Source organism: Rousettus aegyptiacus, unplaced genomic scaffold (assembly GCF_014176215.1).
Source record: "Rousettus aegyptiacus isolate mRouAeg1 unplaced genomic scaffold, mRouAeg1.p scaffold_m13_p_4, whole genome shotgun sequence".
In the NCBI taxonomy this organism is placed as follows: domain Eukaryota; kingdom Metazoa; phylum Chordata; class Mammalia; order Chiroptera; family Pteropodidae; genus Rousettus; species Rousettus aegyptiacus.
Window position 1 is genome coordinate 149351341 of NW_023416307.1, and position 15907 is coordinate 149367247.

At 48.2% G+C, this 15907-nt stretch overlaps 1 protein-coding gene across 1 annotated transcript; it reads right to left on the reverse strand.

Moving 5' to 3' along the window:
• Positions 1-948: 948 nt before the first annotated feature.
• CX3CR1 (C-X3-C motif chemokine receptor 1) lies at positions 949-13986 on the reverse strand. Its single transcript, XM_016124058.2, has 2 exons — positions 13864-13986; positions 949-4749 (listed from the first exon to the last, which is right to left on the reverse strand). Exon 2 carries the CDS (start codon positions 4738-4740, stop codon positions 3670-3672), a length of 1071 nt encoding a protein of 356 aa, XP_015979544.2. The 5' UTR covers positions 4741-4749; positions 13864-13986; the 3' UTR covers positions 949-3669.
• Positions 13987-15907: the final 1921 nt, after the last annotated feature.

Below are 15907 nucleotides of genomic sequence, written 5' to 3' on the forward strand. Positions count from 1 at the left end.
GCAGACCTCGCCTCCCTGCCGAAGTCATCTTCCTGCAGAACTTCTTTCTAGGATTTCCCTATTGGCAGGATTGGTCTGTGTTTTCCCCATCAGAGATACAATTGACAGATGACAATGTATAAGTTTAAGGTATATAGCATAGTGATTTTCTACACATATATATTACAAAATGATTACCACAATAAGATTAGCTAACACACCCATCGTCTCACACGGTTACAAGATTTTTTTTTGTACTGAGAACTTTTAAAATCTATTATCTTAGCAACTTTCAAACATGCAATACAGTGTTATTATCTATAGTCACCATAGGAATGATCTGTATTGGGCATCTGATAAGGAAGGAGTCAGTAGATTGAGAGTCAGGGGACCTACCTGTTTCATTAATTTACCGTGTGATTTGGGGCCAGCCTGGGCCCTCTCTGAACCTGCTTTTCCTTACAAGATGTGAATTTGGATCCAATTATCTCTGATCACCCACAAGACTATGATTCTGGGACTAAGAAAAGCAAGAAGGGGAGGACAAGATAGCATGAGGTTCCTCACTGGGAAAGGTTCCATTTAATAATAACAAAAAGAAAAAGAGTCGAAATAGTCACCACCCTTTATCTGAGCTCGCTTTGCCAGGTCTGGGCTTCATGGGGGTCATCTTACTAAAGCCTCAGAATAATCCTAGCAGGGGGGTATTGCTTTAATTCTTATTTTCCAGATGATGAAACTGAGCCTCAGAAATGTTAAGTCAAGTACAAGATCACAGAGTTAGTACGCTGGGACTCCATTGTAATTCTGTCTTTGGAATCTGCAATTCCCTCTGCTTCTGGGAAGCCCAGAGCTCAGAGTCAGAAGATCTGACCCACCCATGTGCCAGGGGCAACCAACCTTGTCATTCCTGTCTGCCTTTATGTAGACACCAACATCACCACTATTTAGGGTTGGTTTTTTAAAAACAAAAACAAAAACAAATATAATTGCTTTCTCCCTATTCTGTCTTATTTGGCAAAATAAACGAATGAATATTTCCTATAATGCGCATTTAATTTTCTTCCGAAAATGAAAGCATTCGTCCCTCTACTTTGGTTTTCCAAGCCTAAAGAATTTTTTCCTCTCTTCTTGGGAGTCCGGAAATAATAAAAATTTAATGAAACGTTTCATGATTCCACAGCTAGAATGAGAATCAAGTAATAATGGAGCAAACTTGTGAACGTCCTGAGGAGACCGACCTGCTCCTTTGGTTGTTGGAACCAACGTTCCAGAAGGTTCCCACCACCCACTCTGCTCCCAGTAATTCTGTCTTTGGAATCTGTGATCAACGATCACACACTTTTCCCTTAAGATTCCCGTGTTCTCACACAGGTCCTTTAGACATGCCATTCGTCCGCCCTAGAATGCCATCCCCTCCTTTGCCTGGAGAGCCCTTTACCCTTGCAAACTCAAGACGTCGCTGCCTTTGTGTTACTGATTAATGCCAAGTGCGCTCATTTGTTCACTTCTCCACTCTGCACTTGAATATTGAGCACCACTTAAGCACTGAGGGCAGAGGTCTGGTCTCGCCTTTGGAACAGTGCTAGATCTGAGCTCACCTGTTGCATATAATATATGCTTAATAAAGGTTTTGTAGTACACTGCTTTCGTATGTATGTGACTAAAAATTTCCCACGCCCTTTGACCCAGTTATCCCCACGGCATGGAATTTATCCAAAAGAAATAATTGAAGAGAAGAAAGGAAATGACATAGATGAAAGTTCTGTGATATATGTATTCAGTAAATATTGGAAGTAAGTGAAATATTTATCAACAGATTAATGATAAGCAAATAAGTCATCATACATGATTTTGATGGAACACGATTTATTCTCTCATTGATTAAACAAACATACTGACTGCCAAGGCAGTATCAGAAATACAACAGTGAGTCAGCCGCCTTTCATGAGTACACAACCTGGCAGAGTCTTCTAAAAATGATCATCATGAAACTACAAAGAAGCAGAGAGCAATTTCTGATCTAACATTAAAAGGAGAAAAGCAGACTACAAAACCATCTGTAAATTATGATTATAACTCTAAACAGGTAAGGATATGATCAAGGTCTGGAGGGGCCGATGACTATACTGCGTGGCTAGATTACAGATGACCTTTTCTTTAGCATTATTATAATTGTTTTTCAAACATTAAAGTTTTGGACCACCCCAAATGTTTACTGGAAAAAAAAAAAAAAAAGCTGTTCCTGTGACCCTGGTTCTCCAGGTTGGCAGTGGTGTAAATGCTGTGGTTTTCTCCAGATGCGCAGGGCGTTGCCTCGAGATGATTGGGAAGGAATGTTCAAGGCAGCCTGGAGGCTGGGGCAGGCCAGGCTATCGATCTGTATATCAGGAGTATCCACTGAGTGCCACTGTAGGAACCAGCCCTCTCTGTGCCTAAGCTCCATCATACAGCACAGCCTGCAGGCTCCTCCAAGCTCTGTCGACACCACTGCTTACGCACGGCGCCGGGTGGGGCGCAAGCTGACGTCTGGGAACCAGGCAAGACTGTCGGGACCTGTAACAGTTGGTGACTGGTTCCTTACACTGGAAAAAAATGCTAGCGACGTGAAAAGTTCCATCATCTCTATTTCACAGATGAGAAAACCGAAGCTCAGCTGGTCCTCAGCGATCCAGTGGGCAAGTGATAGATTTGGGATTGGAAGCCGTCCCTTCTCGGTTTGGGCCAGGGTTCCTTCTATTTCTTCCCTTGGGCCCAAGAGCATGTGGAGGTGCATAAGTCAGATGGAACAGACCTGGGTGGCAGGGTGGGTGGAGTTCTTTGGGAAGGGGAGGCAATGGGAGCTCTGTTGTAGGGACTTCATGATGGAGGGTCTCAGAGGCCAGGCACTTGAGTCCAGACTTGATGTAGTCGGCAAAGGTTTGGGGACATGATAGAAGGGGTTTAAAGAAGAGGAAGCTGATGATGCACGCTGGCTGGTGTGATTGGAAGGGAGACGAGGGCAGATACATGGTAAAGTTGGTGGGCAGCTCTTGCTTCGTCTGATCAAAACAGCACCCGCCCCTCCAGCTTCTTGGAAATAACGTCCCCCTGAACCTTGAGCCGCAAAATTGAAATGGAAGCTGCCATCTTATCTATGCCTTTCCCATGGAACCACCACCGGGTCCGGGGATGGGGATCCGATACAAACGTAGCCAATCAGAGCCATTCCCTGGGAATTTTGACCTGGAGACCAGAAATGAATGGGTCTCAGTCCCTTTCTGATGACAAAGCTGTGTTACGTGAGTCTGAGAGCTCTGTCACCACTCAGAGATTTGAGAGTCAGAGAGAGGAAATTCTAGCTCAGTCCACGCCCTCGTCTCCCCACGCTCTGCGATCTCACCCACCACCTTGCCTGTGCCACGCGGTGAACATCACCCACCACCCACCTTTTAGCTAAGCTAGTCTGAGCTGAACTGTTGTTATTTGTAAACAAAAAAGTCTTGACTTTTGCAGTAAGAGACATGTCTCCCCTCCATCATTCAAATTTTGATCGCGATTCTCTAAAACACCTTTGGGTTATTTTAGGGCCACTGGGTCCATCATTTCTAACATGTGAGAAACAAACAAACAAGGAATTCTGTCCTCGTGATTCAGCGTCAGACTCAGGAACTCCAGGCTCTACATAGGGACAAAGCTTTAGGGCTCTCTTCAGAGGGGCACAGACTCATCTCCGTCACTGGTGCAGTGAGTCAAATTGCTGCTCAAGACACTTTCCCGCCTGCTCCTTTGTGATTCAGATGAGGAGAAAGTGACATGGACAGAGTGACCACACAGGACAGCCAGGCATTTCCTGTACAGTTGTTGAAGGTATCTTCTGAACTTCTCTCCAGCAAATGCGTAGATGAAAGGATTGAGGCAACAGTGGGTAAATGCGATCGTCTCGGTCACGCTGAGGGCCAATCTCAGGTGCCTCTTCATGTCACAATTGGGAAAGAAGTTGTAGAGGTTGAGTGTCTCCAAGAACATCATAATGTGGTAGGGTGTCCAGAAGAAGAAAAACATGACGACGACCATAAAGATGAGTTTAATGGCTTTAGCTTTCTTGTGGTTCTTGCAGGAAAGCAGTGTCTGGATAATTCTGAAGTAACAGTAACTCATAATGATCAGGGGCAGCAGGAAGCCAAGAATATTTGCTTCCATGTTGCGGAGCACAGGCCAGACATCCTCCAGGACCTCAGGGTAGTCCCCGAAGCATTCGTTTTCCTCGTGCTTGGTGAACATGAACTGGGGTGCTGACACCAAGATGGCAGCTGCCCAGACGCCTAAGCTGATGGTGACGCCGTGCTGCACGGTCCGGTTGTTCATGGAGTTGGCCGCCAGGACAATGGCCCGGTACCTATCGATGCTGATGATGGTGATGAAGAAGATGCCTCCAAAGAGGCCAATGAAGAAGAAGGCGGTAGTGAGTTTGCACACCGCGTTGTTGAAGCCATGTTCCCTTATCAGATAGTGAATCCAGAAAGGCAAGGTGGCTACAAAGAGCAGATCAGACAAGGCCAAGTTCAGGAGGTAGATGTCGGTGATACTCTTGGGTTTCCGGCTGTGGGTGAGGGCAAGCACCACCAGCAAATTTCCCACCATGCCGAAGACAAAGACAAGGGAATATACCGTAGACAAAAAGGTGGTCCCGAAGGCCACGATGTCCCCCATGTCACAAACTTCCGCGCTCGCATCATACTGGAAGTCTTCCAGAATTGATTTAGGAGAGACGGTGGACATGATGAGGTCCTGCAACAGAAAAGACAACAGGGAACAACATGAGTTCTCAGAGAAACAAAGTCAGAATTCTCTCTGGCTGGAAGAAACAAATACGGGTTGGTGCTTAACCGGTCACACGTGCCGTCTCGTTGAATCCCCACGACAGTCTGTAACCATGGAGAATACTCAACCACCAACCTTCTCTGGCAGAAGAGGAAGCCAGATCTCTGAGAGTGACTTGCCTGAAGCTATGTAGTCAGTGCCTCAGCCAGCATTTGAATCCAGGCGTTTCGAAGCCCAAGACAAACCTTTTTTTTCTCCGATTTTCAAAAGTTTCTCCAAAAGCTGGCTAGCTTTACCAGTGTGTGAATGAGGAGAGAGAGCCACAGGCAGAGAGGTGGTAAGGTGGGGGGGGGGGGCAGGTGGGAAATGCAGTCATTTACACTTTAATCCGAAGGAATTCTCCACCCCCTTCTCTTATTCCTACTTCCTTCGCCCTCTGGACCCCAATATCTCCTGCGTGAGGTTGAGGCTGAAGAGAGAAGCCACGACACTCTCCAGAGACCCACACCCAGATACCTTCTTCTCTGTTTCACAAGCCATTTCTTTCCCTCTACCTCTCAGGACCAACGAGCCCTTCTCTTCCTTATGGGATAAAACACAGTCGCATGCTCTATGCTGACCACCTTGCCTTGGTTTGCCTGGGACTTTTCTAGTTTTAGCACTGAAAGGCTCCCACATCGGACCCCTCGCTTCTAGGCAAACGCAGATGGTCGGTCATCCTGCAAATGCTAGTGAGGAAGAGGTGTTGCCACCATCTGGACCTTTTGGTACCATGAAAGGGCTGATGGACCCGGGATGGAGGGCTGTGCTTGGCCAGGCCGAGCTGGGCCGGGGTGGCTAATTAACCTGACAATGCCACCCCCACACTTCACTTTGGCCCCGCCTCCCCCCACTCTTCTTATTTCCTGTTTCCTTCTTATCAAAAATGAAAAGATAAGATATTCCTGCACAGGTCCCATTCCCCTCTCTCCTGCCAGCCAGGGCTCGCTCCTCATTCACTCCAGAGGCTGCCAGGGCAGCCCTTTCACCTCGATCCCCTGGGGCCTCCTCCTCTTCTTTGTGATACCACAGACAGGCACCTCAGAAACCCCAGCCACACTCAGAGCACACCTCCTGGCTGCCACGGCCTGCCTCTCCACCACAACTGACAACAAAGCTCAGCCCCTTTAACCAAGGGAGTTTCCACACTCCACTGCTTCCTTTTCATGCTGGTTTCGCCAAGACCGTGTCTCCGCCAAGGTCAAGGCCCACCCAGCCAGGGCTTTGCTGCTCCCTTCCCAGCCTCTCTGCTTTGTGTCCTGGCCCATCTCTGCATCTGACCCAGGCTCCTCCAGGAAGAAGTGAGCCAAGGGCTACCTCAGGCCGGGACGGCGTTCTCAAAGAAAGTCTACGCTTTCTTTGCTTTAGGCTGCAGTGCCCTTTTCTTTGGCGGTGACCTTAATCAGTGACATTGAAGTGGAACCATATACAATGGCTGATATGCCACCATTCTTGAACTCCACAAACGCCAGTTCAAAATGGCGCGAGCTGCATTTCAAATGAGGAGACAAAGGAATTGCTACTTGGTGTCTCTGGCTTATTGAAGACACATAGCTTCCCAGACATGCAGATAGGAGGGCGAATAGTCAAGTCTTGGTGGCCGTAATTTAGGGATCCTGGGGCTAGCTATCCTCCCCACCTCTACCTCCCCCTTCCCTCGTGAAAGGAGCTGGTAAAGCTGACCTTGAGAGGAGGCCGGGGCCAATAAAACTCATTTTGCATCTTTTCCAGTGCTTGTGCTCAGTCCTGAAGCCCAGAAACTTCGTGCTTTTGGATTTGACAAATCTGCATGAGGTGGGTCTGATTTCCACTCTCGACCCTGTGCCTTACACAAAAAGACCTCCTACACATCTTTAGGCAGGTGTCCCTGGGCCACTGAGGAGGGAGGTGGGCAGGAAGGGTGAGGGGCCTAGACTGGGGCTCTCCCGTGACTGCATCCCACGTCTGCCCTTTTTGGCCGAGCGAGTGACCTTGGGTGAACAGGGAACCTCTGAGCCTCACATTCCTCACTTGCAAGATCAGGGTTCATTCTCATGCCTGCGCAGGGCACTGTTTTGAGGCGAGCACCTGGCACGGTGTGTTGTATGCAGCAGGTACTTAATACATGCATGAGACAAGGAAGCAGAAGCACTTTGAACCTTTCAAATCATCCAGACTGTCTATGAACTCTCATGTTTCACTTCCGCCCTAGGCATTGTGGAAATTTAGTCTGCAAAAGTTTACTTTTTTTTTCTCCCTGAAATAAAAAGTATTTTCTTTTCAAAGTTTTTTCTGGCGGGGAGGAAGCCTCTTTCCTGAGCTTTTATAAGCTGTCAGGCTCATTGCTAAACAGAGGACTAATCCTCTCTGAAGGAAAAGTCCTGTGTTTAATTGACTGCCCTGCTAAATGGCTCCGGAAATATTCGTGATGACAGGGAAGGGAAGGCTACGAGAAAGCACAGAGCGTGGAGAAGGGAGAGATGGTTAGAAATAAACAGGGGACTGCCGGGCGGAGCGGCAAAGAGGTCTTGCTCCCAGAGGTGCTCACAAGGATCTTTTCTAATCAGGTGCCAGGGACTATTAAACTCTGAGAGTTTAGTGGGTCCCTAGTGTGGCTAAATGAATGAATGCGTGAATAAATGAACACGAGTGCATGACTATGGAACACGAGGGAGCAATTTTAGCTCTCTCTTCTGCACAAATGTCGAAGCCTCAACTGTGTGACTCTGAAGTGGCCCAGGGTCTTGCTTGGCTGGGAACGGGATTTGCAGTCTGTCTGACTCAGACCCGGCCTTGTTAGAGGACAGCCCCAGCACATGTAAGGGCACCGTTTACATCTGACATCTGACGTCAGGTAAGGACTTCTCCTTCATGGAGTTATTCCACTGCACTTGACGGTTTAACCATGGGACCTTTTTAGGAAGGGTGGGCCCAAGCTGAGTGGACCTCTTAGTTCTGGATCCTCTGAGATGCTCCAGGATTGGGAGATGAACTTGAAGATAAGGCTTTCTGGCCGCAGATGGGAGCAGGGCCAGTCCTTGGGGGTAACCTTCAGGGCAGGTCAAAGGGTTGCTGGGTGGGGGTCTAATCACTTGCACTTAGCCTGGCCCTTGAGGACACCAGAACCAAATATGTGAACCCAATGAGGCAAGTCTTTGCAGGGTCTCCTCAGCGAGGGTTCATACAGACGGGGTCGCAAGAGGAAGGCTGCATGCCAGGGGGAGGCGCTATGCGGCCACTACCAACCGAGGCTGCACTGCGGGGCTCAAGGCGGAAGCCGGGGCGGGGGCGGGGGGGGAGCATCAGCACCCCAGGCTGTTCTCAGGTCCCCTCTCTCTTTTTCCCCTTAAGTCAAGGTGTTAGTAAATGGCGTTCAGCTGGGAGAGTTTGAGCTGAACCTAGAAGCAGGGTCTTGAGCGTGCGTGTGTTCCGCGCCAGAGTAGAAACGAGTTTTGTAGGACCTGCTTTAGAACAACACCGCTCGTCTCCCCTGCCGATCCTGTTCTACTTCCTCTGGCCCACTTCCTGTTCTCAGGCCCGCTCATTTATTTTTTAACTTTTTTGGGGTCATCACTACCCATTGTTTCCAATTAGCTTCCCTTTTCTGCACTTCCTCTCATTAGGGGGCCCAAATCCACTCTCTCCTAACTGATCTTCTCTTCATGTTGCAACCCCTACACTCTGCTGGCCTCGAGTCTTGCTCCCTGTTTTCTAGATCTACGGCATCATTTTTTTTTTTTTTTTAGCCCTCCTAGGTCTCTGTTTATGGCTTTTCAGGCCCTTGGGTGAAGAAGACTCAGTTTAACAAAGTTCAGCCAAATGCAAAAAAAAAAAAAGCAACGTTTAATTTTTTTTTTCTCCTTGGACCAAAGGAAACTAGAGAATTGCTTGAGCCCCGATCCCCGCTTTTCCGGTGGGGTGCCATTGTGCTGTTGACATTTGGAAACTGAGCTTATCTTCAGGAGGTTCCAGTTTAGAAGGAGCAGAGGCTTCATTCCTGGATGCCTGCTAAGTGTCATGCTCCATACACGAGATCCTGTTGACTTTTTCCCACAAGCCCACATGAGAGCTGACTACCCCCCCAACCCCCACTGTGCAAATTAACCAACGGCGGCTCAGAGAGATTTGAGAAACTTGTCTAAGGAAGTAACTAAGCCAGGATCCCAACCCGGATGCATCTCTGCACAAAACCATGCTCCCTGCACTGCACGATGCTTTTCCTCTTGGATGTGTGTGTGTGGGGGGGGGGCAGAGAGGGGATGTGCAGGTCACTGCAGGCCACATCTCTAGGACTAGAGCTGAAAAATAAGAGACGTGGCACTCCCCGAAAAGAAGATGCTCCATGATGCAAGCCTGAACGCTCCTCCTGGCTGTCTCCCTGCCGGACTCAGAACCTGGTGGGCTGACCTCCGTGAAACACTGTGTGGGAAACGGAGCGGATGCCGTTATTTACTGCTCCAGCCGCAGCTAGGTGGTCCTTCCTGCCAGACGCCCAGAATCCAGCTCTCATCAATGCTGGTGAAGAAATCTCTGGAGAAGAAATGGCTGAAGGCTGAGGGGTCGGCTTATTTGCTGCTTTCAAATACACGTGATGCTTTTCAGAGCCATGTACCTCATAGGCGCCCACACAGCCCACGGATGGCTGGGGACCCTGGGTGGCTCACTTCCCGCTCCACCTTGATTTCTCAATGTATGAAATGAAGGCCATGGAGCATCTCTAAGGGCCTGGCCAGCTCTGCCACATTCAATTTTTCAACAAGAACTGAACAGAAAGAAGTATTTTTACAGAGCAACATGAGTCCTATGCAGTGAAAAGTGTTGCCCAGTGTCAACAGAAGTGGCTACCCAGCATCCTGGGGGTGTGATGCTTCTGGCTCGAAGACTGCCAGCCAGCGTGCAGATGAAGTTCTGCGCAGAGGCGGAGAGCAGGATTAGCCGATTTTGAGTTCTGAAGAGTCTTAAACTTGACTTTGTTCTAGATAGGAAGGCTCTCTGCCTGTCCCCAAGCCCACACTCCTGGCCTGTTGGGCCCCTGCTGAGTTTTACCAGGTCCTGATGGTTTTTCCATTTACAGTAACAGCTGTTTTTATAAGATACCCCCTGGGCTGCAGGGAGAGTTAAGGCTGAGAAGGCAGAAGAGGGGCAGAGGGCAGGGCCTTTAATTCCACGATGAGGAGCTGTTTAGGCACCTCTTCCCACTCTGCACCCCACTCCCTGGGCAAGCACAGGAGGGGATCTCTATTCCTGCAGCAACGAGTCCACCTAAAACAACAGGGCATCACCCCCCCTCCGGCGTTTTACACAGGGCCAAACGCAGACCCCAAGCCTAAACCAGCAACAGGAAAAAACAGTCCCTGAGATGCGGCCCCTCCGTGGGGTGAGCCCCCCCTACAGAACCTGCCTCTTCTGGGTGTGGCACGCCTCCTCTCAGAGTGCTTCGTGGTGTTTCTTTGTGTCTGCCAAAGTAAACTGTGACACGTTGAAGGGAAATGCCTTGTGGCTTCTTTCAAAGTAATCGAAGAGGCGGAATTGTTACAGAATTAATTAAGCCAATCTTAATTAAGTATCTTTACTATATGCTAGTGTAAGGACAAATCAAAATCAAAAATAGAAGGATTCCTCCTGCTTCCTTTTCCTTAAAGTGTTTATCTTAAAAAAAAAACAAAAAACAAAAAACAAAAAACTCATCATGACCCAGGAATGTCTTTCTCAAGGACCTGGGAGTCATCTCTTTGCACTATAAACATCGAGAGATAGAGTCTTCTCTCCCAGCTTCTGTGGAACCTGACTTGAGTGGGTGCCATTGCTCCAAGTTGCAAAAGGACCTCCGATCATAAAGATAGGAGAGATTTATTTCTTCTCTGGAGGAAATCAGTCAGCTAACACCAATGGTGACCCCGATTGCCATCACAAAGTAAGGGTGAATTAACGATGTGTGACTGTCAAGTTCTCTTACGTGAGTTCTAGTTATTTATCTTGAGAACACATGTGTGAGGAGTCGTATGGGCTTGCTATATGATAAGGTAAGATTTTTTTTTTTTGTCTTTACAACCTCTTAGCAGATCACCAAGTGATGCACATCACATTCTAGTTTGATGCTTATTTAATAATAAAAGTGTTTTCTCCCTCTACTTTTCTTGTGGGTTGGAGATTTTGTTTTTAATTATATTTTCCCAACACGAGGTGCTGTGCTAAATTCTGTGGAGGTAAAAAGGTTTAAGATACAGTCTCTGTGAATTTTTTGTTATCATTTAGTAACAGAATATAAGAAAAGTTATGGAGAACCCAAGAATCAGACCATTTAAGCAGAGTCTTAGAGGCTGGGAGGGTCTTCCAGGTAGACAGAGATAAAGATGGGGGTTGGGGTGGGGTTGAAGCCAAAGGCATTGAGGGTCTGAGCACGGGGAACTCCCCTGGGGTCGAGGCCAGGCAGAGAGGGTGTGAGGGAACACACTAGAAACAGAAGGACATGAGGATCTGGGGTTAGGAGGGGCTGGCTTGTCCCTGGGGCATTCGGGAAAGTCTAGTTTAGCCTGAGTGGAGGTCTCCTGTGAGGATTCAGGAAGAGCCGAGGCCCAGAAGGCAGCAGAGGAGTAAGCAGAGTGGCCCCGAATTCCACACTAAGGAACTGTAGGAGAAATTTTCAATGACTTTAAAATAGGTCCCCACCCCGCCCCCCAAAAAAGTCACTGGTGTCCTACTTAGCACACCCTCTGGGGCCATCTTCCCCTTTTATCATCGGAGCTAATTTTCAGCTCCATAAGTTATAGGAAGCTGATAGCAATGCAATGATTCTTGTTCATGGAAACAGAAATCGTGTCTGGTGGAGGGATACTGGAACCAGCTTCGCGTTTACCTGTGAATTCATCTCAGCATTCCTGGGAAGTATCTCACCCATGGTGTTGCTGAGGCCATGGTCTGTCCATTCTCGGGGCAGTATAAGGTGCCACCATGTGAGGGCTCCATGATGACTATCATTCTACCGTTGATGCACGGTGGGGGTGGGGAGGGGTCTCAGTTCGGGGCCACCATGAGCAATGCTGCCATTGACATTTTTTGTGTGTACTTCTACATCCCTTACGACACGGTGCATTTTAAAAATGCAGACCAACAAGCAGACCACTGCATGAATCCACATACACAAAGGGGAGGGAGCAGCTGAACGTCCCTATCCCAATGATAATTCATGTTGCTTAGGGACTCATAGCTAGATGGTAAAACTATAAGAACGATTAAGGAAGTAATTACCATAAAAGCCAGGATTACAGCAGCTTCTGGGAGGGTGGGGTGGTGGTCGGGAAGGGACTGAGAGAGGCTGCTGGGGGCTGGCCCGGTTTTCTCCCGATGCCTGGAGATCAATTTATAGGAAGTTGTTAAGTGGCCCACAACTCTTTGAGTGTATTATGTTTCACCATGAACATCAATTTCAGGAAAAGGACAAAGAGGGCCTGGGAAGATGTTTAAAGAGATGCAATATAGTTTTCTTCCATACCAAGAACCACTATCCACTTCTTAACTTTATACACCACTCCTTAATCCTCACAGAAACTCAACCTGGACCCATTCCTGGCTTTTACCATAATCAACTCATGGTTGATCTTCATTTTAAAAGCAGGACTTGAGGCTTAGCACAGAGCCGAAGTCAAACATAGGTGTGAATCCACCCAACACACACACACACACACACACACACACACACACACACACACACACACACAGTATAGTCCCCTGAGCAGACCCTGGCAGCCCTGGCTCACCAGCGGCTTTTTCTTGCCTGCTTCTTATGTAGCCCAATCTTCTTTCCTTTGGGTTCAAGGTTTGGTTTTGTTTTGTTTTGTTTTGTTTTGTTTTGTTTTTTAACCTCAAGTTTTCTCCCAGGTATTTCAAAAAGAAAAAGAGCGTTTTGGGGAAGGAGGGAAAATCCTAGAAGTCCCAGGCCTTTCTCCGGGCCCCGCTGTGGACTTATGGAGCAGACACCGTGGCATTCTGTGAGGCTCCCAGATCAGAGCCAAACAATGAGAAATGACAGGTTCCCGCCAGGCCCCAGCCAGGGACTCGAATGTATTTCCTCCTGTTGTGCACCCGTAAGAGTATCCGTTCGGACTTTCTCTCTGAAGACTGTGTTTCCTAACAACCCCACACCTTCTGAACTGAGTGTCTTGACAATGATTATAACAGCAGACATCAATACTGAATATCGAACTTGTGCCGGCAATTTATTAATTAAAATCATTTTCATCATAAATGCAATAGATGCTCTTTATGAAAATGCAGATACACGAAAAAGCATGGAAACGAAAGGAAAACAGACCAAAACCACCTACGATCTGAACTTCCAAGAATCGACCACGGCTAGCTTTTCGCTTCTGTTCTTCCAATCTTTATGCATATTTTCATATTCATATGAAGTATGTTTACATTTAAAATTCAAATGCTATTTTAAAAAACGTTTTATTATAGAATTTCCAAGCGTGCAAAAGGCAGAGAGAACCCCCATGCGCCCAGCACCCCAGTTTCAACAGTTAGTATCTCGTGGTCGATATTTCATCTAGTCCCCTCTTCGCATCCTGCTGCATTATTTAAAGATAAATCCAGAAATCATAGCATTTCACCCATAAATAGTTTCGCGTGAGTCTCTAAAGAATAAGGAATAAATCCAGACATCATAGCATTTCACCCATAAATAGTTACGTGTGAGTCTCTAAAGAATAAGGACTTTCAAGAAAAAAAAATAACTTCAGTACTACTTCTCGCCCTAAAAAGTTAACAGTAATTTCTCAAAATCATCCAGATGCATTTTTTAATGATGCTTTAAAAAAAAAAAAAAAAAAAGTTAATGTCAAATCATGAGCATTTCTCCATGCCCCTAAAATGTAATTACTAGGGTTTCTAATCCTCTTCCATCACACCGAGCATATGATAAATGATCTAATCACTCTTGGCATTTGGACAGTAAGACTACAACATCCTCAGGTACATGACCTCCCTTGCTGGCAGGCGTCCTTACCCTGCTTTGACCTCTGACCACAGTGCTCCGCCCCACACACTCACAGGTGCTCCTACCTGGGCTGGGCTTGGCTGGGAAGGGAACGTCAGGATGTGTCAGTCAGCCACTCTGTCCCAGGCAGACTCTGCCAGAGAGTGTTTCCCTTTCTCTCGTGGGCATCCTTATTTGCAAAATTGGCCAATAGTGTCTGGTTTCCTGTGAGGTAAGCTATGTTTAGAAGCCGTGGCAGGCAGGCTCAGAAGCTCCAGCCCAGCGGCCAATGTCAGGAGGATCTGAATTCGCAAACCTGGAAGACCCAGCCCTGGAGGCAGACCGAGAGAGGGCTTGAGAAAGTCATGATTGGGGGCTGTGTTTTTCACCCCCACGTGGTAAAAAGCAGGGAACAGTGCAGTCGTCTTTAATGGCATGACTTTGGGAGAGCCAAGAAAGCCCACAGAAAAGCCGTTTTCCTGCCCATAAAAAAGGAGCCCATTACACTCACTGGACAGCAGATTAAACGAGCTACGGCTTTTCTCCCCACAGTGTGGTCCTAGCTGGGGAGCTCGTTAGAAAGGCAGCACCTCAGACCCCTCCCTAGGCCTGCGGAATCGGACTCTGCATTTTAATGAAATTCTTAGGGAATTGGTGAGCCCGCGGAGTGGATGGATGTTTAATGAGCCTCTTCTTCCCCACCTCCGTCCTTCGAGGCATTGTGGCTCCCTATACCCTCTGTCAAGTTACCGCAAGTTACACATCTTGGGCACGAGCTTTACCCTTCACAAACTGGCCAGGCTGCTTTCCGAGTTCTCTCTCACTGCCGCCCCTGCTCCAGCCGGATGGGGAGCCTTGCTGGGGCCCGACTCCTCCAGGCCACGCTCCTGCTCCCTGTCCCAGCCAGCTTGTTCTGGAGGCAGCGCGAATCTCATCCACCACACCCTCACTGTCTTCTGTAGCTGCACACACACACTGCATTTCTTTAACACAGCTTTTTTTTCCCTCGGATTCAAGCAGGCTTTGCCTAACGCATCATGACTCACTTGTTTTTTCTTCCCTTATCTTTCCACCTTTGCTTCCTAGACCCTTAATCATTCAGCCTTAGGACGTAAGGCTCCAACCAGTGCCAAATCTTTTCAGAATACAGCCTGGGATCTATGATCACAAGGACAATAAATTTCCATTTCAGTCCCAGGCCCGTTTATGACAGGACCAGATGGGATGATTTCAGAACGTGATGGGATGATCAATTACCCCAGCGTGGTTCAATCAGTAGAGCCCACTACTCCAATGTATTTTTCCCCTATATAATCTTTCCCCCCGAGACAGCCTAGGGCACCAGATCTTTGAGCGATAGCTCTCCTGCGTCTCTGGGATTTGCAACTCTCTAAAATAAACCCTTAATTTCTTTGCTGCAAAACATGCCTGTATCTCATTGACTTAGATGTGCAGGCAGACAGAACCCTTTGCTCCGGTAGCAACCCCATCATGTCCTTAGCTGCCTGACTCGTCTTCAAGGCAGACACTACTTCTGGTCCGTCCCTGTCCTGGGGCCCAGGCAGGGGCTGGCCACGATGGACCCTCAGTACGCATTAATTAAATGGTCAGTGACTTCGCCAAGGCCTTGCCCGGCTCTTCCCTGTCCACCTTGCAACCTGCCCCCCAGCACCGCCTTAGCACGGGTCGCCGTGGTCTCCTGAGGTCAGGGGTATACTGCATGCTCCCCACCTTGCCTCTCCTTCAGTCCCCGTCACGGCTCAGCCAGGACAGCGCTCCGGGATGGGACTCCAGGGCTGCAGGCTCTGTGTGACCTGCTGGCTTTTGACGAAGTCCACCACTGGTTTCCTTGCTTTGTCTGCTCCTGGCCCCAGTGTTAGGCCCCCTTTCTCCGCCTTTAACTCCTGGCCCACTTCCCCAAGTGCTCCTTTTGAAGATCTGGCCAAAAACTCTTTCTCTCTTCTTGCCACACACTCTTCCTGGACGGTCTCATCCAAGTGGCCAGTGACCACCTCCGTGATCGGATTCCCACGTCTCCATCTCCAGTGGGGCCCACATGACCTCTAATGTCCATCCATGTCCTGCACACTTCTCACCATTTACTCCATCGACCATTCTCCACCCAGAAGC